This window comes from Papilio polytes, unplaced genomic scaffold, assembly GCF_000836215.1.
Source record: "Papilio polytes unplaced genomic scaffold, Ppol_1.0 DF821845.1, whole genome shotgun sequence".
Taxonomy (NCBI): domain Eukaryota; kingdom Metazoa; phylum Arthropoda; class Insecta; order Lepidoptera; family Papilionidae; genus Papilio; species Papilio polytes.
In genome coordinates, this window is record NW_013527359.1 from 1,487,548 (window position 1) to 1,514,049 (window position 26,502).

The 26,502-nt window shown below is 34.7% G+C and overlaps 1 protein-coding gene across 1 annotated transcript in view; it reads right to left on the bottom strand.

Moving 5' to 3' along the window:
- The window catches only part of LOC106108148 (fizzy-related protein homolog), a 52,022-nt gene that overhangs the window by 8,010 nt on the left and 17,510 nt on the right, over positions 1–26,502 (bottom strand). The window contains exon 2 of the mRNA XM_013289238.1: positions 12,936–13,201. Coding sequence (XP_013144692.1) covers positions 12,936–13,201 — 266 coding nt within the window. The remainder of the gene's footprint in view (positions 1–12,935; positions 13,202–26,502) is intronic.

A 26,502-nucleotide genomic window follows, 5' to 3' on the forward strand; every position in this document is an offset into this window, starting at 1 on the left:
TAATCTAGATGAATAACACCTTCATAAAACTGCTGCGAATTTCGTTGGCGACGTGGGTCGCCGTCGCCATATGCGTTCTGGACTAATGTTCGACCTTTTTCGACTTGAATAGAATAATACGTGTAAGCGTGGGTGACTATATAGGAGGTGTCGTCCGTCCGGTAAAGAAAACAAAAACGTGGAACAACGAGCTCGCTCAGTGGGTACACATATTAGTTGAATTCAAATGCAAACAGAACTGGGTTGCAACGCCTACGTAAAAACATAAGATGCGTGCTCAATAAACATGCATGTCGAACATACAATAAATATTGCAGATAAAAAAGATAAACGAGGATGCAAGGCTTGTAACGAGATTTCGCACCCTTCGATACAATGTATTCTAATGTAGAACACGCAAGCGAACGAAAGTCTATGAACGGGAATTCTAACGGTAAATTGAAGATTGAAAGTGCATCACGTTGTGCACGGTGATTAATTCATAACTGCCACTTAAGATATTGGTCCGGCGATCGTCCCGCCCCCACGTGGTCTGGCAGTGGCCTTGGACCATGCTTGAAAACGAATGCATATCATTATATTACGTAAGCCGAAATTCGCCTGCAGGGAAGTGCAACTGGTTTTTGAGGATACGCGCTAAGCCCCGTCAGCTGAGATCGAGCCGCGATAGCGCCGGCATAAGATGTGACCGTTTTAAGAGAACGACTCCGTTTATACCCCTTGTTCTCAGCATAAAGAATAAGTAATGCGAAAGTCTAGACAGTTTGAAATGATCTTTATCGTGACAATGGCTTGTTAGAATTCAAAGTAATCGGTAATTAGATTTTGTTTTTTCAAGAAATGAATTAACCGTGAGAAATTCCAACCAACCAACTAGCAATAAATACAAGTAAAGTTTAGGGGATTCTGTGATAGTCAATACTGATTTAAAGTATAATATATATACATAGACTCTTACAAAGTTCAATAATCTTAAGTAATACGTATTCTAAAGAATTTTCCTAAAATTTTTTACAACATCCGAATCTCTAAACAATTTGTTTGACTAATGTTGTTTTGATTAGGCGAATAGTGATTTTTTACTCAATCTCATCTCAAATAAATTACGTACAAGAACATTTTAAGTCATTACATGCTAGTCACGTTATTCGCTTATAAAAATACAGTCGCATTTAGCTTCGGGTTAGCTCCGAACTCGAGTTAAAAACTTCTCGAGTGTCTAAAAAACGTAATGAACTTGGTACACTTAGAGACAAGCGAGGAAACTATGCTGTAAGTGTCTTAGGTGGTAAAACATGGCGTGACTATAGTAATCTTTGATACAGTTGTGGTGTTGGCGAACAAAGTCTATACGACAAATTGCCAACTTCCTGAGATGTGATTGCCTCATTCACGACTAATAGACAAAAAGCAACTTGAATAGACCGCACAATGGCACAATCGGTGACGATGACAACGTCTAGACCGCAACGCCAACCACCGCGAACCATGAGAAATCGACCGCTAAAAAAATAGAACTATTAAATAAAAATACCTTTAATCTATTTCGTGATAGCGTAAGATCCATGTTTATTTCAATTACTGGCATTACATTTAATGAAATGTATTCAATTGTAGAAACTTTAGCAAATCCGTACACTAATGGTAACAGACATCAGCGGAATAGAAACAGAAATGACTTACAAGATTAGATATGACCCGACGCAGACAAAATGCATTACGAGAATATTAAAGTAATGACACGACAACGCTTTAAGAAAAGGTAAAAGAAAAATTTTAATACGTCCCAAACCACAATGATGTAAGATGAATGAGCAATCAGAATCAAAGGTCGACGACCCCACACGGCAGACGCATAAAAAGCTAGAAATCCACCAACTAGTGACTAGATCGGAGATAACAGATTGATTGGCGCTATAAATGAATGGCACATTTTGTGACCTGGATGGTTCCGTAAGCGGGTCACGTTGTAGGTGTTGCAATAAAAAATATAGCACCAGAGATGTTCTCAAGACTACTAGCCGCACGGTACGAAGAGAATACCAAATCTGAAACACGGAACTCGTTTCAAATTAAACAAAACTTTTACGTCGCATACAAACAATGATAATGAATTCAAACGGCTGAGACGGACATAAGTCATCGGCGGCTTGCATATTAGTATAGAAGAATGCCATTCGAATCTTATTCAAACACGATTCTTTATTTGGACTAGTCGCGTATCAGCGCGTGACAAACGTCATCATCAGAGGTTGGCGACCTCATCTTATCACAGCTTCCGTATTACTTAATACTTTCTCAATGTCCCTGAAACGATTACATAACTTACTTGAACTTGATATGACTCAAGTCGAATTTACAATAATAATAATAATATCTAATGACATACACATAAACATTTGTGTATCAAATCTCCCCTTATTGTAAAATTGATTCCATTTTTAAATTAACGCATTATAGATCGATTCATATCAACATAACGTCCATTTACAGTACTGTCAACCCTATCGGGCCTCGGCAGTAAAAAGCCTTCACAAACAATGAGGCTGTGTAAATAGTCGGAAAAAATTAAGGCCACGTAGATGAGTCTCGCAAAAATTCCCTCGCGTACCAGTAGATGTTGTTTCTGTAAACAAGACAGTAAGTGGACACGGATGGCCACTTCTGGTGACCGGTTCAATGGCTGATGATGACACGGGAGCCACGCTAAGTAGATTCAAACAGGTTGTTTACCTTCCGATATTTAATTTAAGTAAATAAACAAAAATAATTTAGCGCTTAGGAAAAAACGTATATGTAATTTTATAGGAAAAGGTCTGTACGATGGTCATAAAAATGCAAATATAGTATGCAAGCTCATCCAGATATTTACTGCTAATATTGGAAGGTAATCTAAAACGTCCGATCGTCAAATATCCAATTAATTATCACAAGAAATATCTCATAAAATTATAGTCGTCGAACATATTTATATCTTGCATATCCAGATTTCTTTGACAAGTTTACAATAATTTATGATTTTAGTCACCATATGCATACGTTACAAGCCAAACTCGATAACAAAGCATATGTAGCATAGTTTTTTTGCGATATGAATAACAATAGTGATAAACGAACTGTGATAAGACCTAAATTCAACACTGCCAGTCTAGATACAAACAGTACTAGACACGTGCTATACAAACTGGTCAATGTCATTACTATAAGCCACGTAATACAACGAGCGTCAACAACATTGTCATAATTATAAACTGTACACACCGATTATCGGATAACATTGGACATCTGGAAATGAATTGTATCGTTCACGTCGAGGAGAGATTTAGAGAGTATTGACATAGAAATAATGATTCAAACAATTAGAATGATGAGTGATGTAGATAATCATGAGTCGATAAAAAATCGATATAATTAACGAAAAATATATCGAAATGTCATCGGAAAAGTATAAGACGATCTACACAATAGATTCCGAAACGTGACTGTGCAGCAATTCGGAGGACAATCTAAGACATGATCTAGATTACAAAAACAACGGCAGCCAACCACAGGCCGTGTGTTCAAAAACAACCAACAAAGAAATCGATTTCATGGACGCGAAAAGAAAAAATGCATTCATAGAAATGAACGATGTAAAAGTTACGAATCATCCCCTGGCAATGACCGTGAGTCTAGACTAAACTTTTGAATCTGTTTTGGTTGAACACGGAACAAAAAACTTTGATAATGAAATTTTGATGAGCAAATACGAACAATCGGGTACGGTGTATCATTTTAAAAGGTTTTTATCATTGATCACTCTAAGTGTTGCCTTGCAGATATTTTAAGAGACTAATGTACGCTAGCATTTGAAGTAATTACTGTATTTATTTATCAGTAGCTAAGTGATGTTACATCGGTTTTTGTTCTAATTTTAACTATCGATTTGAGATCGCACTTAAATTCGCACGGTCACGCTGATCGACTTCGCAAACTATTATTCGAATCGATTTCCTTGCAAAATATCCTTTCTCGTAGGAACCTCCCATTTAACAGGTATACCGTGAACAGATTACATTTAGAAACAGTTAAATTTTCCATGATGGCAGTTTACGATTAGCATTAGTACCAGATTAGGGCCACGATAGCTATTTGCAGCGCTGCAAAAATACGATACGGTGTACATTTCGTGCGTTGAAAATTTCAATCACGGATCGATGTCGACTCTCTCGAGAGGATTAATAAAAACGAAGCAGTTTCGATGCGATACTAACGGACCAATGAACCCTGGGATCACACGCATCATTGAAATGCGCGGCCGAAAAATTTGTAAATTGCAAAACGTCTAGACTTTTATCCGTTCAAGGACTCCTAACAAAAAGCATTAGATGTGAACGCGACGTGCGATTCGTCGCGCCTGGGCGGGTTATAATTGCAGTCGGTATCTGCGCAGGCGCACTCCGTGCCATTCATTGAATTACCTCATTACCAATTCGAATTAAATACAATCAAATGTGGCAAAACTTAATCTGACCTTTTTTTTGTAATTATTAATTAATCGTCGATCTGATCAGCTTGATATGGTTTTTATTAATCGATTTGGACGGTAATTGAGAGTTGATATAGCAACCAAGCAAAGGATGGTGAGGAAAACAGAAAAAAGACAAATACGTGTTGATAACCTTTAGTTTTTGTTACTCTCTCGTTACTAATGGTGTCATATATAAATGCAATATTTAAAATTTAAAAACCTTTAATCGCTTATTAAATAGAAATATAAATAAGTGACGCAATAATTTAAAGTTACAAAGTGTTTGCAATAGAGGAGAAAAAGTTACTTATCACGCGTTTGTAAGTCGATTTCTACGAAACCGTGCAATTTGTGCTAATCAAAATATTCAAAAATAAAGAATACATTTAAATTCTTAATTTCATTGTATTAAAATTAATCACGTATATATTGTCAGGATTCTTTAAATCCGACGGCGAAACAATGTGTCGTTTGATTAGAAATCATTCCACAAATCGATCGTAAGCAAAGTTAAAACCGATTGTTGGCACCGAAAATTGCAAGCATTAATAAATTACAATACACGAAAGGAGTTGTTTTAGGATTCAAAGTATGCACCGACAGCTATAGTGTTTATATGACAAGTGTTGAGAATTGAATCAGAAATGCCAATGCATTGTAAAAGAGAATACGAATTTGTATTCAGGACTCTGACCACATGTAATACTGTGGGTGGCACCTATACGACAGATATAGAATTTCATGAATAGTTTTAATAGTTTTTTTCTGTATATTTGGAATTTACTTCACTTTCCACGATAATCGCACAGAGTAACCAATGCACAGAGTGATTATTAGAAATATAAATGAAACTATTATTACATGGTCTGACATTCAAAAAGGAAATAAAGCGTTTTTTATAGCATTAACAATTACGTCGCAGTCGAGAGATATTTTGTCACGCGTCAGTCCAATGCCTGCAGTGACTGTATTTTTGTAAATACCAACTTGGTTTGAATACTTAAAAAGTCAATGAACTCAAGTTGCACGATCTATTTTTTTTACTTCATCCGAGCTGTTGTTAACATATGCAAGAACGAATTACTTATACTTGTTACGACTATTTTTTTCAGTAAACTATTAAAGTTTAACATTTTAATGACATGTTAAAAATCATCTGTGAGTTAAGTTCAAGGTTAAACTGTTTTATTAAAGTTTCGGGAACTTCAGATCTTTTATTAACATTCATTTAATGCGGACGCATACCTTTGATTAGGCTGTTGTGCGATTGTAGATTGTTTCAGCCAAATCAACTGTTTAAAACAACTAAAAATCGAGTACTGCGCACACCTCCATTTATTATCTACTTATGCTCATAAAAATCAAAGCGCGGTTAAGCAGTTGTGCTATAGATTAATCAAAAGTGTGCGCGCTCTTAGAAGACACGTTAAAAATCAATTTATCGTTCCATTGGTTCGACAGAGGGAAGATCTGAAGCGTGTACTGGCGTCCTGAAAATAACTTTCCTAATATAGTTTAGAAGCACGGGGAGCGGATATACGGCTAAATATTTACTCTGTATCTCATTAATTACTGCGGTTACTAAACATCAATTTATAAATAACTACAGAGAACGCCTACAAAGCGGATTTCCCATTTAATTAGCCTTCTGAACGCTAGCTTAATACTTTCAAGTGCAATAGCACAAGCAAAAATAAAAGCCTGTTTTTCAGTGAATAATCAGACTAAACAGTTACGTAATTTCAGACGGAATAAAAAAATTCGTGTACACTTCTATTGGAATTCAATAACGTATGTTCAATAAATATCGACGTTTATTTTTTTACCAACATCGTGAGCTATTGGCAGCTTGCCAATGTTCAAAATAATTTCACATTTTAATAAACTCGTTGCTAGACGACCTATCAACTCCGACACGAAGTTGCCAAGAGTGGCAACACCGAGATTGCCGGATTCGGCAACTTTTTCTATTAGCTTGTCGACAGCCGGCAGCCGAGTGGCAATCAACACCACAGAGTGACGTGAGGCTAATGCATTTCGATGTTCGAATCAATAAAAAAACACTAATTAAGAGAAACGCGAATGAACGCGGCTATACATTCGCTGTATTTTTTTTATTCTTTTTAATTTAATCAATACTGATTTTTTTACGGATACTACATTGAATCGTTTTCGTTGTGTGTATTTTTTTAATTTTATTTCCTTTGCGTCTTGACGAAATACTTTTAAATTAGTTCGCTTAATTAAATTCTACTTTATAAGATAACTGTATTCTTACAGAAAACCCTTATTTTAATTTTGAATTAAGTTATGTTACCGTAAGTTTTTTTAAATATATCCGAGCTAAAGATAACCATTGATGTTTCCTCTATGCTGTAGTTCTAAAAATAATGAAATCGCACGCAGTGGCGAGAGCAAGTGTTAACTAGGCTAATTATATTAGAAGCGTGTACTAGAATTATAACCTTATAATTATTTCCGGTTATTAGATCTCTTATGAAGAAATATACACTGCATTAGTAAATTAGTAATACCTTATTCAATAATATTTTAGTTCTATTTGGATAAAATGATTTCTTACCTCAGCTAATAAATTTAAAAGTGCATAGGGAAAGAAATAACCTACCCATTCGATATTATTATCGGAAACAGCCACAATACTTAAAAAATAGCATTTCAAAACAAGCATTAGCGCGATAGAAACATTATCACCAAGTCACAAAGAACACATAAATATACTAAAATAATAACCAATACAGTTATATCGTCGGACTTGAAAAATAAAAAAAAGTCGAAAACATATTAACATTGTAAAACTATTCGCTTCATGTTTTTTTTTTAAATAGAAAGACAAATTTCATATGGCAAGGCGACAAAAGACTGCGTTTCTAATAAGAAAAAAAGAACAAGTTTTAGCTGAGACGTGTTAAAAATCACATTTGTTATACCTTATCTATTAAAAATTATTTATCGTATTAGCGTATATGCATTCCATTTATCAAAACTGTTATATCTAGAGATAGGACAAGTTAAACTTTACCCAGGAACGCAAAAGGTTTCATAAAATATGGACGCAAATTCAACTTTTTTTGTTTTCAATTAATACCACAATGTTTTTGTTTTATATGTTACGAGCTGTTGCCCGCGACTTCGTTCGCGTGGTATTAGAAAACATACTAACTATATAAATAACAAAAAGCTACGTATCCCTCTGGAACCGGACATTTCTCGGGGATGAAGCTTATCCCATGTATACTCCAGACTTTGTTTTATATCTGTGCCAAATTTCAATAAGATATGTTGAACCGTTGCAGAATGATCGAGTAAACATTAAAAAACTAAATTAATGAATCCCAGGGGAACCTAACTTATCCCGGGATAAAAAGTAGCCTATGTGTTCTTCCAGACTATGCTCTAAACCTGTGCCAAGTTTCATGGAGATAAGTTCAGCCATTTAGGCTACAAACGCTAACAAACATCTATCCATCCATCCATCCATCCATCCATCCATCCATCCATCCATCCATCCATCCATCCATCGATCCATCCATCCATCTAAACTTTCGCATTAAAAATATTAGTAAGATTAGTGAGACAGTAAGAAGTAAGATAGTAAGATATTTTTAGATTAGTTTTAGAAAAGTTGTGATATTTCTGCGAAAGTTAAGATTGTAGATGTTAATTTAGGTTAAAACTTACTATACTTATAAAATAAAGAAACACCTACATCCCAGGTCCCTGATTAAAAAATACGTCAGGGGAACGACAGGGCGGCATAAAGCCGCCAAAAAAAAAGAAAAAAAAAGCACTTGACTTGTAATCTACAGGTCTTGGGTTCGAATACCGCCATGTACCAATATGATTTTCGATATTTCGAATTTTCATATGTACATAATTTACCCAATGTGCTTACGGTGAAGGAAAACATCGTGATTCAACGTGAACATATCGTGAAATTGATTAAATTCAAAGGTACGTGTGAAGTCAACCAACCCGCACTTGGCCAGCGTGGTTGACTATGGTCTAGTCACGTCTAGTGGGGACGTACAGTGAGTGGTGATGATGATACAAAAATGACTTATCGGATGTTTTCAATAACAACCACGTACTTAAATTAAGAACCCTCATAAAACACAACCCTTCAATACTAAATGTAATTACGAAATTTAACCGCAATCCAGCACATTTGAGACACGTTCAATATTTGGACACCGATCGTAAAATCTTTACACAAACACCGCCGCAAAACAATCAATATTCTTAACGTTTAAACGTAAAAATTCAATAAATTATTATTTTAGGTCGTTGTCACTGAGTGATGTCAGACAGGCCAACAAATGACTGGACAGATATCTTGCCGATGTTTAAAAAAAAAACAATAGCATTGTATCGAACGTGTAATGGACGTACGAAAAAAGATGCACGTCTATAAATATTCAAAAAAACAACGAAATAAATTTGCATTCTGTATAAAAATTATCATAAAAAGTTTCGCGTTGGTACTATTAGCGCATCCACATTGTCACCGGCTCGCTAAACGCTTCGTCCGCGATAATTGACACACAAAGGTTATTTTTGCACAGAAACGGCGGGCTATTTAACTGAACGTTCAGTTTGATTAGCGTTAACTCGCTTATTGATTCAAAGCAGGGCTGCACAATCTATGGTCCGCATGCATACATTTTTAAAACTTCATTTATTCAAGTAAATTTATTCGGTAGTATCAACGTGTAGTTCCCCGTTTACTACATTTTGATGTTACAATTGAGAAGTAATAAATGAAAAATTCTAAAGTACCGACATCAGACTGTATTCTGCACTATAATGAAAATATTCTACGCGGACCATAAAAAATAGGTTGTTGACCCCTGGTTACAAAGTGTTAATCGAAATTGATGACGAAATATTTACAAAGGGATAGAGAAACTAAGTTGCTTAGATTAGAAAAAACATCGACACGTTTTTAGTGAGAAATATTAAACATTTTACACTGAATATGTACCAACACGTGTTGTTTTTCAAATCAAGATTGCGATGCAGTTTTAAACAAAACATAATCGCTGATCTGGCTACCATCGGCTTTTACGTCACCAAAGGCATCGATATCCGATACAATATCATTCTTGTATTACACAATCGAAGCGCGGATTTAATTCACCGGTAACATTACAAGACAAAGGTAAGCCGCTTTGACACTGAAAGAACTACATCATTATTTTTATTACATTACTAGCTGTTGCTCGCGACTTTGTCCGCTTAAAATATTATTGAATACAAAAAACGTAGCCTATGTTACTCATAGATAAATTACCTTTCTGACGGTGTAAGAATTTTTGAAATTGGCACAGTAAATTTTGAGTTATTTGCAATACGTACTACAGACAGACATACAGACATAGATTAAACAATGTACTCCGAATAAATCGATGTTTTTAATTACAATTTAAGAAACAATTTTAAGGACAAACCTAAAACCCGCAACAAATTGTCAAGTAAATCATTCAATTCACAGTTTTAACTACACACGTTAAATCTAGTTCAATTAAAGTGAAGTAGGGCTTTAAAGACCTTAAAAGAATAAGAAACAATATGGAACTAGCAAGAGTGACGTAGTCTTGGAATATTTTTTTAGTTAAATTCACATTTACCTCACGAATAAGTTGATTTTGGAGGTTATTAAACTTGTACCACGAACTGGGAACAGTACAGTACCGGTGCACGATGTTCTCTCATTCATTGCAGCTTATTTCAAGCATAAATATGACTTCCTGTGTCAGAAATATGCCAATCATGTCAATGTTTATGCACCATAAAAAACAAACGTCATGCAAAATACGGCCGTCACTTACGCAAGGGAACGCGTGTACGAATAAAAAAATTAAAAAGAAAACCGCTTGCACCTTCGCATCACATTTACATTACGCGCTAATTATGTTTGCATTGGCAATTCAATCTCTTGGAATCGGTAATGTTAATTAAAAAAAAATTGACGAAACTAAAATAATTCGCAGAAGACAGGTAGATACGTCAGACAGTATCCGAGGATACACGAGAGTCCCATTCAATACATAATTTAAAAGGTTAAATTCCGCTGCATTATCACCCTCAAAGTAAAACTCAACACTACAAGATACAAACAAAAGCGAATCTGGGCGAAGGAATCCTTGCATCCTGATAATTTAAATGAAGGGATCGAAAATATTCACTTTCAATGTGCCGACCACAAAAAAGACATGTCGTTGAACTGTGAGATAGAAAAAGTTTGACAAAAGTGCATGAAAATAAATACGAAGCTATAAAGATATAATGGCCGACATTTTCTTGATCTCGAAATATTCGCATAGTCGTTTGACCCTTAAATAAAATCGTATAAAACGCTCGTTTCAGAATTATATTTATTTAAAATCGATACATGGCAAAGATATCGATTTGAGATTCAGCTCAAATTACATTTAATACTGGCGCTTGAAAACCCCGACAAATAAACCCAATATTGCCGGGGTTAAAAAGGTCATGTTCAATTTGTATGATCATTAGGGGTCAGCGAATTAATTTAAAAACGCAGTTATTACCGAAATACCACTCAACTTATCTTGTTAGTTATAATTATCATAAATGGAAGAAACGGTTGGTAATTAGATTGGAAATAAACATGCAAAGAGGTATAAAACCTCTGCTAATGTATAAAGAGGTGCCTTAATATCTCTTAAATAACTCATCAAATTGTAAAAAAGATTGCTTTTACACGAGAGTGATACGGTCATAAATAAAATGCAGGCATCAAAAGCCGGTCCCTGACATTCGGCATTCAAATCTCGAAACGAAATTTATCGTCGCGACTTCATGATGCGCGCGATAAATTAAACGTTCAACAAAAAACTGTGCGCTTTGCCAATTCGAGAAAAACGTGCAAATTACTAATTATTTTTTTATTTTTATTGGTTCTCAACCAAATTGAGGTGCAATTAGACACAGCCAAATATGCACACAGGTATCGCATATTGTTCGATTTTTTCAAGTTTCGATAAAAGCTGTTAATTGGACATGCAATTCTATTTGCTAGTGTGTGTTGCGATGCCAAATTCGATAGCTAAATTTCCGTCTAGAATCAATCAAAGAATATAAAAATATGCAGAAGGCCAATTTAAACATTAAAGCACAACTATTTGATGTCTACTTATAAAATCTATACTCGACTTGCTATTTTGAAATTAAAATAGGGCTGTTTACCTAAACGTGTCTTAACGACGAAAAGTTAGTTGAGTAGTCGATATAGACGAGAATATACGACTACTTATTTACTCGGTAAACTGGCCTAGTTAAAACAAGGCATTATCTTGTACTAGCTTTCGCCCGTAACTACCCGCGTGCAATTAAAAAAAACTAAATTGAGTAGCCAATGTGTTCGTCCAGACTATGCTCTACATCTATGCCAAATTTCATCGAGATCCCTTCAGCACTTTAGATTACAAACTCTAACAAACATCCATTCATCTAAACTTTCGCGTTTATAGTCAAATTTGCTGTCAATAATAAATTTATGGCATAATCATAAAAAAATACATACATCAAACGTAAGGTTGTATAAAAACCCTAATATTCTTCATAAATTAAAACCAAAACTTTGACGTATTTTATGTTTCGAATGATTTTCAGCAGCAAATCAAAGACCGGAATTGAATTAAGACAGGAATGCTAATTTTTATCTCAAATAGCCACTAATTAAATTTTAAAGGATTTAGAATATTCATAATAAGAGAATTAAAACGACTATTATATCGCAGTTTTACTGCACCACATGCAATATATATTAATGACTCTCCGAATACATAAATCACTGGGACCGTCAGTATTGTCATCGAACCACTAATTTCTAAACGCTATCTGGCGTCAAAAATAAGATAGCAGTCACATTACAATTAAAAGACTTTTGTTTATCACTTTCACACACTTACATACAATCATTTTAATTTAATAACACTTATTATTTATTATGTTCAGTTAGGCAGTCAACAACTTTATCTTCATTTAGCATACAATCATACTCATATTAATATTATAAATGCGAAAGTTAGATGGATGGATGTTTGTTAGAGTTTGTAGCCAAGGATAGTCTGGAAGAACATATAGGCTACTCTTCTTCTATCTTAGAGGCTTGTTCGTCAAGTTTTATTTCCTTCATATCCTTTTGGATCGTCAACACATAGGCTACTCACTTTTTTTTTACTTCCACAAAAACAGAGTCGCGGGCGAAAGCTAGTTATGTAAATACAATGGACCTTTACTCGATCAGTCCATATAGATAAAATAGGGTACAAAAGTTTTTTTATGTCGACTTTATAGTTTTTCGGTTGGTAAATGGACTATGTTCAGAGCATAGTTAATAGGTTTGTAATATAGTTGGAAATATCTGTTAAAGGCTTACCTCTGCACTATGCACAGGAGCTCTGAACTTGAAGACGCGCGGTGAATACGATAATGCGGCGGTCGCAGCGGAAGCAAGCTGCACAGCGCCTAATGCGGCCCTATTCTCACATGCTGGCCCTCTTAACTCATCTATCTCTGCGCCCAGGAGCTCGTTTCGGAGTAGACACGTATAGGCGAGATGCTCTCGCCCCCCAGTGCCGTCATTAGCTGCACCCTCTGCCCTGGCTTTCTTCGCCGGCTGGTTCTCTGTGCCTCGACGTATAGCTGCAATGAAAACCTTACTTTAATTAAATATACCTTTAATAAACACTGTACAATATCGTATTTAGTTTGTTTTTGTCAAACGAATAGTGCGTCAAAAATAAATGTTATTACTAATTGGAGGAAAATAATAAATTAATGTAATTAATATCACATAAATTTACAGGAATATTAAGCAAAAACAATAGCATATGTATTTACTAAATTTAATTTCCATTATTACTATTATTGTTATTGTACAAAAACATGCCAGACGAGGTTAACCACAGAAATTGTAAATATAAATAACAAACATTATTATGTTCATCTATCTAAAATGACATTGTGTTTCAGCTTTGCATACATAAAACAGTTGTCAATCTTAAAACAGTCAACGCTACCACGACTTTCAAATATTCAAGTCACAACAGTCCCGAAGACCGAATGTTTTGGATCTAAAAAACATGAACTAAGAAATATCATGGGTCTCGATTTGTTTCTTATATTTCCTACTTTAAGAGGTTAGAAAGCATTAAAGATACTATCATCAATTTATCCGTCTACATATATCTTTAATGCGTAAGCGTAGACTAGCCAGATGTGATGGCGCGTGCCGTCTGATTCATTGGTACATTTATCACGCCACGTGATATATGCTTACTGTCACCATATTTTCAAATAGTCACTTAGTTTTTCGAAATTCTGTGATACTAGACATAGACATATAGGTTTGTCTATTCCGATCAGTTTTAAATTAAAGACAAAAGTTAATCTTTACACTGCTCAATAAATAATTTGCTATGCAATCTCAATTCGTGTGGAAATTAGCGTCAAATTAGCCTAAAAATTTGCTATAATGTACCTCGGTAATATTCCGTTTAAAACATGTACGTAAATTTGACTTTAATAACATTTTCATAATTGCTATCAAAGTACTTTTCGATAAAACAAATAATGATATAATAGTACTTTTTAACTAAACCTAAATAGTGGTAAATGTTGTTAAAATATTTATTGAAATAATGCAGTAAGAGGAATATGTACAAATAAAATAAAAAAGCCAATTCCCAAGTATTCATTTAAAAATATAAATCACAACGCGTTGATTCGCCATCAACCGCGGGAGACATTGCCAAAAATACAATCTCTGAAGGAATGGCCCACCACTAAAGTTCACCAAGCATTCGACCGGTGAATCATTGCAAACGTCAAAGTATTGCTGATTCATACTAGTTACCGGAGCTAAAGCACTTTACAAATAAAAAACAAAAAAAAAGGAAAAACAAAAGAAATTCATAAAACACATTCCTGGACATAACGGTTAATTCTATCGCAACACATCGATAACAATACTATCATCCCTATATCAATAAAAAAAGGTACAACTCGTGGGCAAATTTGCCGATGGAGTCATGACGTCACGCATTAACTGACGATATTAAGCAGACGAGCAAAGTACACGATCGATATTAAGGGAATTGTTTAGCACAACTGCGCACTTAGTTAACATGACACTTATTTCGATAAATTACTAAAATAGCTTTATTTCATACTTAACTTGCTGTTGCTCGCGACTTCGGCCGCGTAAAATTAAAAAATGTAGCTTATGTTACTAACAGATAAATTGCCTTTCTAGTGGTGAAAGAATTTTTGAAATCGGCGCAGTAGTTTTTAAGTGAATCGATTACATACAAAAATACTAATCCTCTTTATAATATTGGTATAGACAATCAATATTTTTGTTAATTTACGCATTGTATTAGATATATTATCACGTAACATAAAGATCATATATCACAAGAATATTATCGTTTACAATTACGGTACATTAAAACGATTCAACATGCAACTGCAATCACAAGTAACATATCGTGTTCTATTAATTACGGACTCCTGTCTCACAACGAGTGACCTATTTATAAACACAGTGAGACAACAATGCAGTGTGCAAAATCTGTCAGATTGAAATTATCTATTATGCAATAACAATAAACCAACTTTACGTCTGCCAAATCGATACAAAGTCATTTTAGCCGCTCCCTTCTTAATCATGTCACCTTTGAAACAGCCTACGGCTAATATGAGTAACCCTCCACATTATGTCCTGAAAAAACTTTCTACTTTTATTTTATTTTTAATTCAATAGTGTTTAAATCTTACAGAAAATATAATATAAACATTTATTTTCCGCATATTCGTTTATTACCTATTATTATAGCTTATGTCATGTAAATAACCCAGGTAGAAAGATTTTCAAAACAGACGGGCGTGGTGTATGATTCAGAATATCGACTTTGTATTGTTCTTTGTGTTCAGGATCTAGACTTAGGTTGTGTGGAGTCTAGACATTTAAAATAATAAATGTAAGGTTATAAAACAATTAAACATTGTGAATATAAAAAAAATGAAAGCATAAATGATTTAAAAGATATAGCATAGAAATCATAGGAACAAACGGTAGTTGAACTATTCCCGTTACTGGGACAAAAAGCGATTTCCTGGTTTTATCGCATCTATGGGACATGGGACTAGTTGTAACGGCGCTAAGTAACTAGTAATTTATTAAATATTATGTACCTATAAAAAGGTGCATTAAAAATTTTAATTAGATAACTAAAATAACAGCTATCGGTCAGTGTACTGTGACAAAGTATCAGCATAATAAATGACTATTGATTTCCGGTATAATGACTTGAGAATATAACTTCCGGTAGGTTTACTTGTATTATCTGTTATGAAACATACAATTACTAAGTACAAAATCTACCAAATATGATTTTTCATTTGTTTTTCTCCTTCCTACGTTCATTAGGAAACCTACGTTCGTGTTTCGTTCAACGTACATTTTGTATTTCAGTTTATTCACGAATTAGGTTTTAAATTTTCAAGTTAACCATTATATTGTTATGCAAAAACAATTACATGCCACGATTCCGTACAATTGTTATTCGGGACACGTTCCACGAATCGAGCGCTCACAAAACGTATGCAGATTTTGAACAAACGGACAAATAAATTCTAATAAATTGCAACTCGCATTATTGCTTATTTTTCCTCGCAAGTTATCGTGGGTTTTCATTGAGGAAAAGATGAGAATAGAGGGATGTTAATATTTTTGGTATATTTTAGCAAGGTTTTTTCAACCTTTCACGTCATCCTATCACTAAGAGTAAATTATCGTCAAATTTAACTTCTTTATTCTTGTTAGAGCTCTATTCTAGGTAAGGAAGTTGACTATTATTAAATTAAAATTTAGTAGTTAAACAGCAAAACAATTAAATCCGATGCAGCGTTGCGGAATCAACCTGACATAATACGAATCTCTCGCATATTAGATATGTTATGTTGGTATTATGCTAATACATTAAGACAAGACGCTGAACCGGTATAAGCCCACACGTCATTTCAATGCAGTCCATTATATCAGCTGTACAATTATGCTAGTTTCACACGTAGACAGTAGTAGGTTAATACAGTACTGCTTTAGTTTTAACGCACAACTCGTATGATACAATAGCAGTACTGAACTTTGCTATTGCTTTACGGCAGCGTACTACCCTCGTGTAAAAGCTAGGACATAACTCATAACGCCCAGCAGAATGCATGCGCTGAATAAATGCGCGTCGACCCGCGTTCGTTTCTAAGAATTTTCCGCATAGATTTTCCACCGCAATTACGCATAATCGAATGCGCATGAATAGTTCATGAGCGAGAAATCGATTTCGTGAAACGATTTTATCTCAAAACCATCGCGACTGAATCGATAAGGAACTAGTCTTATACGGGACTTTTACATTATCAAGTCTGAAAACATTGTATACCTAGGAGATACACAAAAATTGGTGTTTAGATTACAATTAATACATTTTTTATAATTTCAACTTAACTGTACTTAAATTCCTCATGCTTACACCATGACGGATAATTTCAAATAGACTACCTTAAGCTCTCTCCACTTCAAGTAGCTTTAACCGTGAAATAACTCAAGGTTACTTAAACGTATTTAAAAGTCAAGCTAAGATTTAGGTCAACGCACTCGCCAGCGACCGGACATCGGAAGCGCGCACCGAAATTGCATTACAATACGACGGAACGGAATAAATAATATACCATTAGTTGCTATCTTGTACAGCTCATATTCGAGTTCGATCACACCTATTCCTTCCTGACCGTTGACCATATATGGTCAGCGACGTTATACTTTGTACTTTATTTGGTAAGCTACGTGACAGACAGGCGTAATTAATTCTGTCCCATCGCCAAATTCGTCGACGGCTTACCGGATGCAAATTTGCACTGAATTTATAAACGTTTTAGAGTCGATTTTACGAAGGATGGTATTAGTCTAATTGTTAAAGTTTAACCGACGTTCGCAAGGCCGCCACCTACATGACTGCCCACATCCATTTCTTCACTGGTACAGAATTGTCTGCGAATTAGAACGAATTGACCTAGCGAATGTTCTATACATGTACACACACGATCGTGTACCCATATGTGGGAACACACAAATGGATCTCGAGAATATTCTTGCACGGATTATCCTATTGTGTTAAGAGGTAACAAGAAATAGAGTAATAAAAAAAATATTGTTCTAAAAAGTTGACAAATTTGTAGGGCTCTGTCTCCTATAGTAGGTGGCGAACCTGTGTTACAGGAGTCCGAATCATTTTAAACAACTTAAATTTTTAAGTGGTTCGGCATCACTTTCCTACAAACATTTAAACTCTAAATAGAAAACATTTGGAAGACGTTACTTCTTATAAAGCGAACTTAAAAACTTACAAGTGTCAGATAACACATATCGCGAACACTTAATGCACTTGCCGTTCTGACAACATTATATCGCGACCTACAATCACGTCCTGTGTGTTTTACTAAACCACCTTAAACCAAAGCACATAGATAACAAACCACAGAGTATGACACAGTTTATGTGAATTTCTAACGATAATGGCTTATCTAGAACTTCGTAAAATACCTATCTATTTTTATCTCTACCGCGTTGCTAGGTTCCCATTTCCCCTTACTGTTGGAAGTGTTTTAAATGGTTTTAGGCGTGTCTATTGTTTTACTGCCTTAGTCATAAGTGACTGAGATAATGTAATGGATGGGCGGAACCGGTCGTGAGTTCGAAAACACGCTACCGTATACTAATTACAATACTCATGTAATTATATACATTTACTGTCTAATAAGTCCGTTGAAAAATAAAACAAGTTGTTATTTACTTATACTAATTTTTGAAGTAAATGAATTCACAACCATTTGGCACAAAAATTTACTACGCTTCATAAAAAACGTTTTTTTTTTTTGACATATTGGCATTATAAAAATTCATTGAAGATAACCCGAAATCACTTTAATCGAATAATTAAAGTAATTATGTCCCATCAATTAGAAACGCAGCTGGAGTGGCATTTATAAAAATCATAAGTTACAGGGATCCAAACAAAATTCATATTAAAATTCCACGTCCTTGGTAACCAACATTTCAATTACAAATATAAATATGTTTGCAATTTAATTTACACAAATCGACATAGCCGTTGCTAATTTTCTATTCTTAAAAAAAAAATTAAGGGTCATCTACAGTTCTACAACAAATCTATGGTAAATATTTGCTTTAATAACAGTAAATAAGTTTCTAATTAAATTTAAAAAATTCGATTGTTAGCGTTTTAACTATTTTGATGTATTCTGTATTCTTGAAGGTTATTAGTCTGTGCTATAAATCAATACCATTGGTCATAATTTGAAATAACGATATGAGCTTTGTAATTGTGATCCAAAACATTATTTAAAATATTTATGTTATGGTTTTAAAATGTCGTAATTGTGCTTGTTATGTTAATAATCGGATAGTAGTCGGATGTCAAAATAAGGGTGTTGCATTAGCTCGACGACACGACGGCCATATTGGTAAGGTTATTCTGTGCAAATTGGAAGAAAATATAAGAGGTAATGAAGACTTTATTTTATTAAAGCATAACATGGATGTGACGCCCATGCGATATAGATGTAGCAAATTTTCTAGATTAAAAAAATATAAAGGTCATCGACAGATCTACAACAAAACTATGGTATTTTGAATAACAATAGTTACCTAGTATTGTTTACACAGCATGTACCGTAATGTATGCAAGTTTATAATGATGCGTGTACGCAGGTGTGGTGCACGGTTTGATAACGCGACCCATTTACAAAGTTACGTCAACACCTACTATTTCAAGCACATTAAATTCGACATAATCAAGGATTGATTGTATAAGCGATAATTTTAGACACCTTCTTGTAAAAACACTCAACTTTTTTAATAAATTACATCACCGAAGAATTTGCTATAACAAAAAATGGGTACATCAATCTTAAAAGAACAAACTGGAAATATATTTCGTAAATAAATATATAGACTGCTGTAATGTTCATCTAGGACATTATACTAATATTATAAATGCGAAAGTTTAGATGGATGTTTGTTAGAGTTTGTAGTCTAAACGGCTATATTACGATGAAATTTTGCATAGATGTAGATGATAGTCTGGAAAACGCGTAGGCTTTGGTTTTTTTTAATTCCACAGGGATGTAGTCGCGGGCTGTAGTTAACTATTTATATGTCTTTAAGCAATTTTATGTAAAAATCACAAAAGGAATTTCAATTAATTCCAAACAGAGTGGTGCAGTGTGCACAGCTTATTCGACTTTAAAATAAACATCTTCTGATAACGCAATGAATTCAAAGTCACCTCTATATTGTTTAAGTTCATGTCGCATGACACATGTACTTGTGTGTATTGCTTTAGCTGTTACATACATTGGTTACGTATTTTATTATTATATTACTAGATATGGGAACTCAAGTAGATGATCTAGACTCGGTCTAGGGGTGGCAGCTATCAACATAGTATTTTTCTTAGTAATTTTTATATTAGATTATTGGAGTCTCCAGAGGTTCGCCGACCCTACGGTAGTAGAATAAGATAGGGGAGATGATGATGCAGTCTTTAGAGGGAGTCTTATCTCCCTGCTTCATCTTCTAGAGACTTCCACGTTACTAAACTTTACCCTTTTGCATCAATAATAGGTATAAATTGGGTATAATTAGTTTAAAATCTTGATTTCCTCATCATTAGTTTTTACACGCATTGTTATCAATGTAAACGGAATGCAGTATACTGTACAATGCTGTCAATCCATTCCAATATATGGAATGTCAGTCCAGTCTAGGCTTCCTAACTCTACACTAGTAATAGCGCTGGGTCAGTAACGGTAAAACGCGCATCGCAAACTGCATAGTCAATGCAATGCATCTTGCATCGCGCATTCACACCGCATTGTAGTTCCTTAACCTTAACATCGTTATCGTGTCTATTAGGGCCACTCGTACAACTGCTTCAATGTTTTATTGAATGCATGCTTATCAGAGCTATATAACGTTATCATTTGACCCCAACGTTACACAATAATATAATAATGCAACTGTTCGAACGACGCAAGGTAGCCTACTGTTTTTTAAGTGCATAGTTTGTTGATGACTGTGTTCGTTACCTTAGTAGAGTTGTAGATTTCTTGCTGCTTAATAATTTAATTAAAATGAGAAAAAGCTTTAATGAAAAAAATTGAGATATTTTAAAATTAATCCGAAAGAGCTGCAATGAAAAACATAAGACAAACAGGGAATTTTCTTTATCTCTAACCACATTTAATTATAACACGTGAATGTATAATATCACTGACCACTTTAATAGATAAAATTACCACAAGTAATTTCCTGTTCACATACAAGATTCAAACAACAATTTAAATATGAATTAAATATCGAAAATATTAAATGAACAAAAAGTCTTTTTATCAAACACGAAACGTTGAGGGGTTAGATAGCTATAAAATTATTCATGCACAAGAACAAAAACAGCAGTTTATATGCTAGTTGCCGCGTGCATAAAATGCCCTGAGTTCACATTTACGACGAAGAATAAGAGCAGTGACTTCCATATTGTTGAGATTTTACAAACTAAATAATCTTAAATTGCGCCCCTTTTGGGCCTTGTCCTAAGGTCGTATGGGTCACATTTTATAGCCTAAACCGCTCGTATCCAAATAAGAACATTTGGACATTTGACCATCAAATCTCTTGACAATTTATTTTTAGATTGACAAGTTTTCTTAACTACCTACAGTATTATTTAAACACTCGTATAGCAATGGCAATGGCAACCCAAGCCACAGATAAAAATATTGCCGTGAAGCAATTAAACTCTATTACACCAATCGGATAAAACTATTCGTCTGGTTTGACCGGGTGCACACGTTTGACTAAACTATCGCACAACTGTTGTGCGATTGTCCATTGTTTCGCAGGAAATTCAACTGTGCACAACTAAAAATCGAGTAGTATGCACACCTCCATAAATACGCATAGAAATCAAAGCGCGACTAAACAGTTCTGCGATAGTTTACTCAAAAGTACGCTCTTCAAACTATTACTCTATAGCCCACCCACTCCTTTCTCCATCCAATTATCCACTAATTACAAATAAACCTTACCAATAAACTGTACCTAATATTAGACGCAAAGCAATGCACAAATCATTTAAAACATGGTATTCTGACAGAGTCATTATCCGTAGTACCGTGTAAGGCAAGGAACCCATATTGCGTCTTGTTTGTTGCTTAGCTTCCTAGATATGATGCCATCTCGCTAGGAGCAACCACGCTCGACAATCGACATCTGTGGGTGGTTAATTACGACCTACGCTGCTATAAATTGCAACACTACCTTTATAATACCAGACTGCTATCTATATGAATTTTTTAATGTTAGAAAAATGATTAAAAGGATAGAAAACCAGCATAAATTATTATAACATCATTTTATATGAATATTTCTCTTGTAAAGATATTAAATTATGATTTATTACGCTAAAGTCGGTTTTATGTTAGTTTTATTTCTGCGTGCACCGTTAATATTTAGAAATATACGAAATTTCCTACTTTTCTTATGCACCAAAATATTTATTTTACAACGTTCCGTGAGAACATTTGATTTGTAAGAATATTCAATAACTTTATTCACAGGGAACATTTATGTGTGTAAATAAAACTAAGTCGATGGGACTCGTCGCATAATTATCTCAATTTTACTGCGGTCCTCTACAGGACCTTCTAATCGACGCGAAACTTAGGCGTTATGAATAAACATTTTATAAAATCTTTAGTCGATACATTTATCGGATGCATTGCTGTGTAGAACAGGTCTCGCAACAGAGAGCGGAGTTTGAAATTTGAAATTCTAAACGCGAAGGAAATTTATTGAGACGAAACTTTAAACTCGTAACGAACGACAGACGGGGATTCTAGTTTAAATATAACATCGTAATGAGACAGTATATTTAAACATCGAGTGTGCACGAGTAGGGGGCGTTCACATCACGTGGAAAACGGAAAATGGCGCCCCACCGAGCAGACATAGGTGCATTGAACCTGTACAATTGTCTGACTTAGCTCATGAAACGAATTACACAGATATATGTGTGTCGCCGCCCACGTGTCCTAACGCTGTCGACTCGAAAAACATAAAATGTTGCAATTTACCGCATTTCAAATTAGATTATATCCCTTTTGAGGTCAATATGCTGACGTTTCTTCGAAAAGAGACGATATATTTATATCTAAAAGTCTGTCCTTTTTGTAAATGGAAATATGATCTGTTAACCGTAATGCACTAATGAGGTGATTAGAGGCTTAGGCTTTAGCCTGAATGTATTTTACACCGCGTCTAATGAGGATTGTAGCGACAAGGTAAGTCTTACTTTGCAAGTCGGTTGACTAACTTAAAACGAAATTATGCTAACACTAAAGAAAAGTTACACTGAATAAATTTTAGTGTGATATTCCAAGAATTTGCCTATATTTTCTTTCCGTTGACGTCAAAAGTCAACTAATAAGTATCTTCAATCGTTTATATTGTCAGTTGAGATTGACTTATATTTTAGAGCAAGACCTCTTTGTATATTATCCCATACGTAAAACCTTTTATAAAACGCATTACACCTACTTACAAACAGAATATCTGTGTTCACTTGTTGTTATGTGTGTTCACTTTGAAATTCCATCAGTAGAAAATGTTAATACCTTTACCTGGACAAAGACATTTTATGCTAACTTTCGTATAACATTTAGGTATAAAAACAGCAAACACCGTCTTGTATATTAAATAACAAAAGATTCATGCATTCGTCTCTCGTTCCAACTTTAATTAGAATGTGTAATCGATTTTATAGCATAAAATCGCGGCATCGTCGCTGCATACGGAATAATCGAAATATATTCGTCGTCACATCATTATGTATTCAGAAAAATCGATGATTCGCGAGTGCATTGAACCGATAACGCGGCTGTAAACCTAGTCGTCGCCAATGCGCCCGCACTCCGCTAGGAAATGCTATTCCCATCGATTTGACGGTAATAAAAATAAATAGCTGTTGACGTTCTGTCTGCGACCGAAATCTTGTTAGACGATTGCATAAAATTATTCAAACATTCCTTTATAACTTTATTTTTTTGCAAACTTTAGAAGACGATAGACTGGTCTACTCGACACAATATAACTTGTTACTACGACGAATGAAATCTAAAACACACACTAAACAGTATTTATACCCTGATATTGTTATATTTCTGAAACTGGCATAAATATTTATATTTTAAGTTATTCATTTTAAAAATAGTATTGGAGCTGGCGCACACCTTTGACTAAACTATCGCACAACTGTGCACAACAGTCGATTGTTTCGCAGCCAATTCAACTGTTTAGTTGCACAACTAAAAATCGAGTAGTGTGCGCACCTCCATATAAGTTTATAGGAATCAAAGCGCAACTAAACGCTCGGTGTGCGCTCTTTTTCAAGGGTCTGTCAAATACGATAACATTAGCTGTCAAACCTCATCAGGCATTACATAACCTGTATTATGACGTCACATTCCTACCGTGTTAGGACACAAGTACACACGTGACAAGTGATTTATGCTCTAAATTACAGGTGTCAAAAGCTCGAGAGGAATAGACGGTGAAAAAAATTGTAGCAATCACACAAAGGAGATCAGGCACGTTGACATGTGTGGTATACATCATCCGGTTTTAGGCTTGGAACACACCGCAAAAGCGAACCAGAGTCAAAGCGAAACGAAACATAAAAGACATGCAAACAAAAATTTCACTTTGTCATCGTATATCAATACTGTTTACAGTCATAAAATAGTAATTTAGGTAGTCCCTTAATGTAATTACTAAACTGATCTAATGAGCATGGCAGTCAGCTGTTCAATGGTTCCCTACAACATCAAATTTGACATCGCTTCATTTCTTCGCTTTCGTGAGTGTGTTAGAGGCTTTATTTGTAGACGACAATATCAAGCCGTCAACTAAATCGATCACGATGTCGTGTTACAGCGCCTTGTGATAAATGACGGAGACACAAAAGGTACGTACTCTGATAACATTCGTTAGTTCGATTCACTTCGTACATCCGTAATCATGTTGATACGTATTTTAATGTGAAGAACTGTATCACTACATATAAATTTAAAAAGCTTGTAACTACACAAAGAACACTTGAAGAAAACTCAAATTCGATGCCGGATGATTAGAATAAAACAAAATTATCTGAACAAACAAATCAAAAAGTCAAAGAGTAGATGAGAAAGTAGGATTTTTTTTTATCATGACCACATTTTAAATAATCTGTTTTAACATGTCTATAATAATCGGATATAACTAACTTACTATTATTATAAATGCGAAAGTTTAGTTGGATGAATGTTTGTAGCCTAAACAGCGGAACGGCTAGCCTAAACGGCTGATTTCGATTGAATTTGGCTTAGATGTAGATGATACATATAGGCTACCCACTTTTTTTTTTTAATTCCACGCGGACGAAGAAGCTAGTTTGCCATAAAGACCGATTTACTAAGGCCTCAAGACCTTGACAGCTTCTTGTAATCCCCCAGCCATTGCCCAGTAGACTGACTACCGGGGCCTCATTGAGGCCTATGTTGACTCTAGAGAGAGCAAACACATAACTGCTCGCAGCCGCGTGTTAACTCCACGATAATTTGTATTGACGGTAAGCATTATGTTGGTCGGCAAACATTTCCTTGTTTAACTATAGAGGCCTCTAATCGGGGTATATTTTGCAAAGTCGAAAAGTTTCCATTTCATTTGACTACAATACTATGTCTAAAATATAGGCTAAGTAATAGCTGAAATCTACTGAAATAAGCCGAGAATGCAATCACTAAATTTACACTCAGCCTCTCCTAGTAACAATAAAAATATTTCTTAGTACAGTAGTGTAGTAGTAGTCAGTATTTTCACTGTTATGTATATTTTACAGGTAATATCTGTTGCCATGGCAACCTGCGCATTCAATGACGATATTAGAAAGTGTGTTAGAGCAACAGAAGCGCTCCGGAAGGCGCACTGAAGCGTGCCAAGCTTTACGGCACTTCATAAAGCTTTTAAATAGTTAACTGTTTAAAATGCTTTTTGTAGATTGTGGGTAACGCTTTCTAAGCACTTTGTACTTTAACACGAATTATATTTTTAAGATGATTGACACATTTATTCATTATCAAATAAATATATTTGTACAGCACATTTAAATCTAATTAAAGTGTCCTTTATCCATGACTATAAACCAAGCACAGAATATATTATTGCGTTACCTTAAATAAATAAACTTTCTCTATTTTCTCATCTGTCATCTATAATCCGAACCTATTTGAAGTTCACTATACTTCTAACACGTGAGAGCATCACAAAAAGTTCAATTAATCTAACAACCAATCAACTCAACTCATTTCAATCGGCCAACACTAATTCTTTTTGTATTAATCCAATCGTATTACAATAGAGAACGTGCCAATAAGCCATGCTAAAATAGATATAAGGTATTAGAAAACCAAAGAGATAAAAAAGAAGCTCATTGTATGTTATTGTATCGCAAAATAAAAACGTACATAAAAAGGCAGCAACGCAAAATCTATTCGTAGGAGGCAAGAACACCAACGGGTCAATAAACATCGAACGCGTAAAAAAACCAAATAAGTTTATATATAAATATATATAAATCTATGTACGTGTCGATGACAAGCGAGATTGAATCATATGCAGTTGTCGTATTTATGCAAAGCGACCAGCTGATCTCAGTCGGAGTGTACTCGGGTGAAGGCTGGTCAACGCGAGACAAGTTTATACTCGTTCCGCGAAGCTAACACGAACGCAAAAAACATATATATGTATGATTCAATACCGGTCACATACT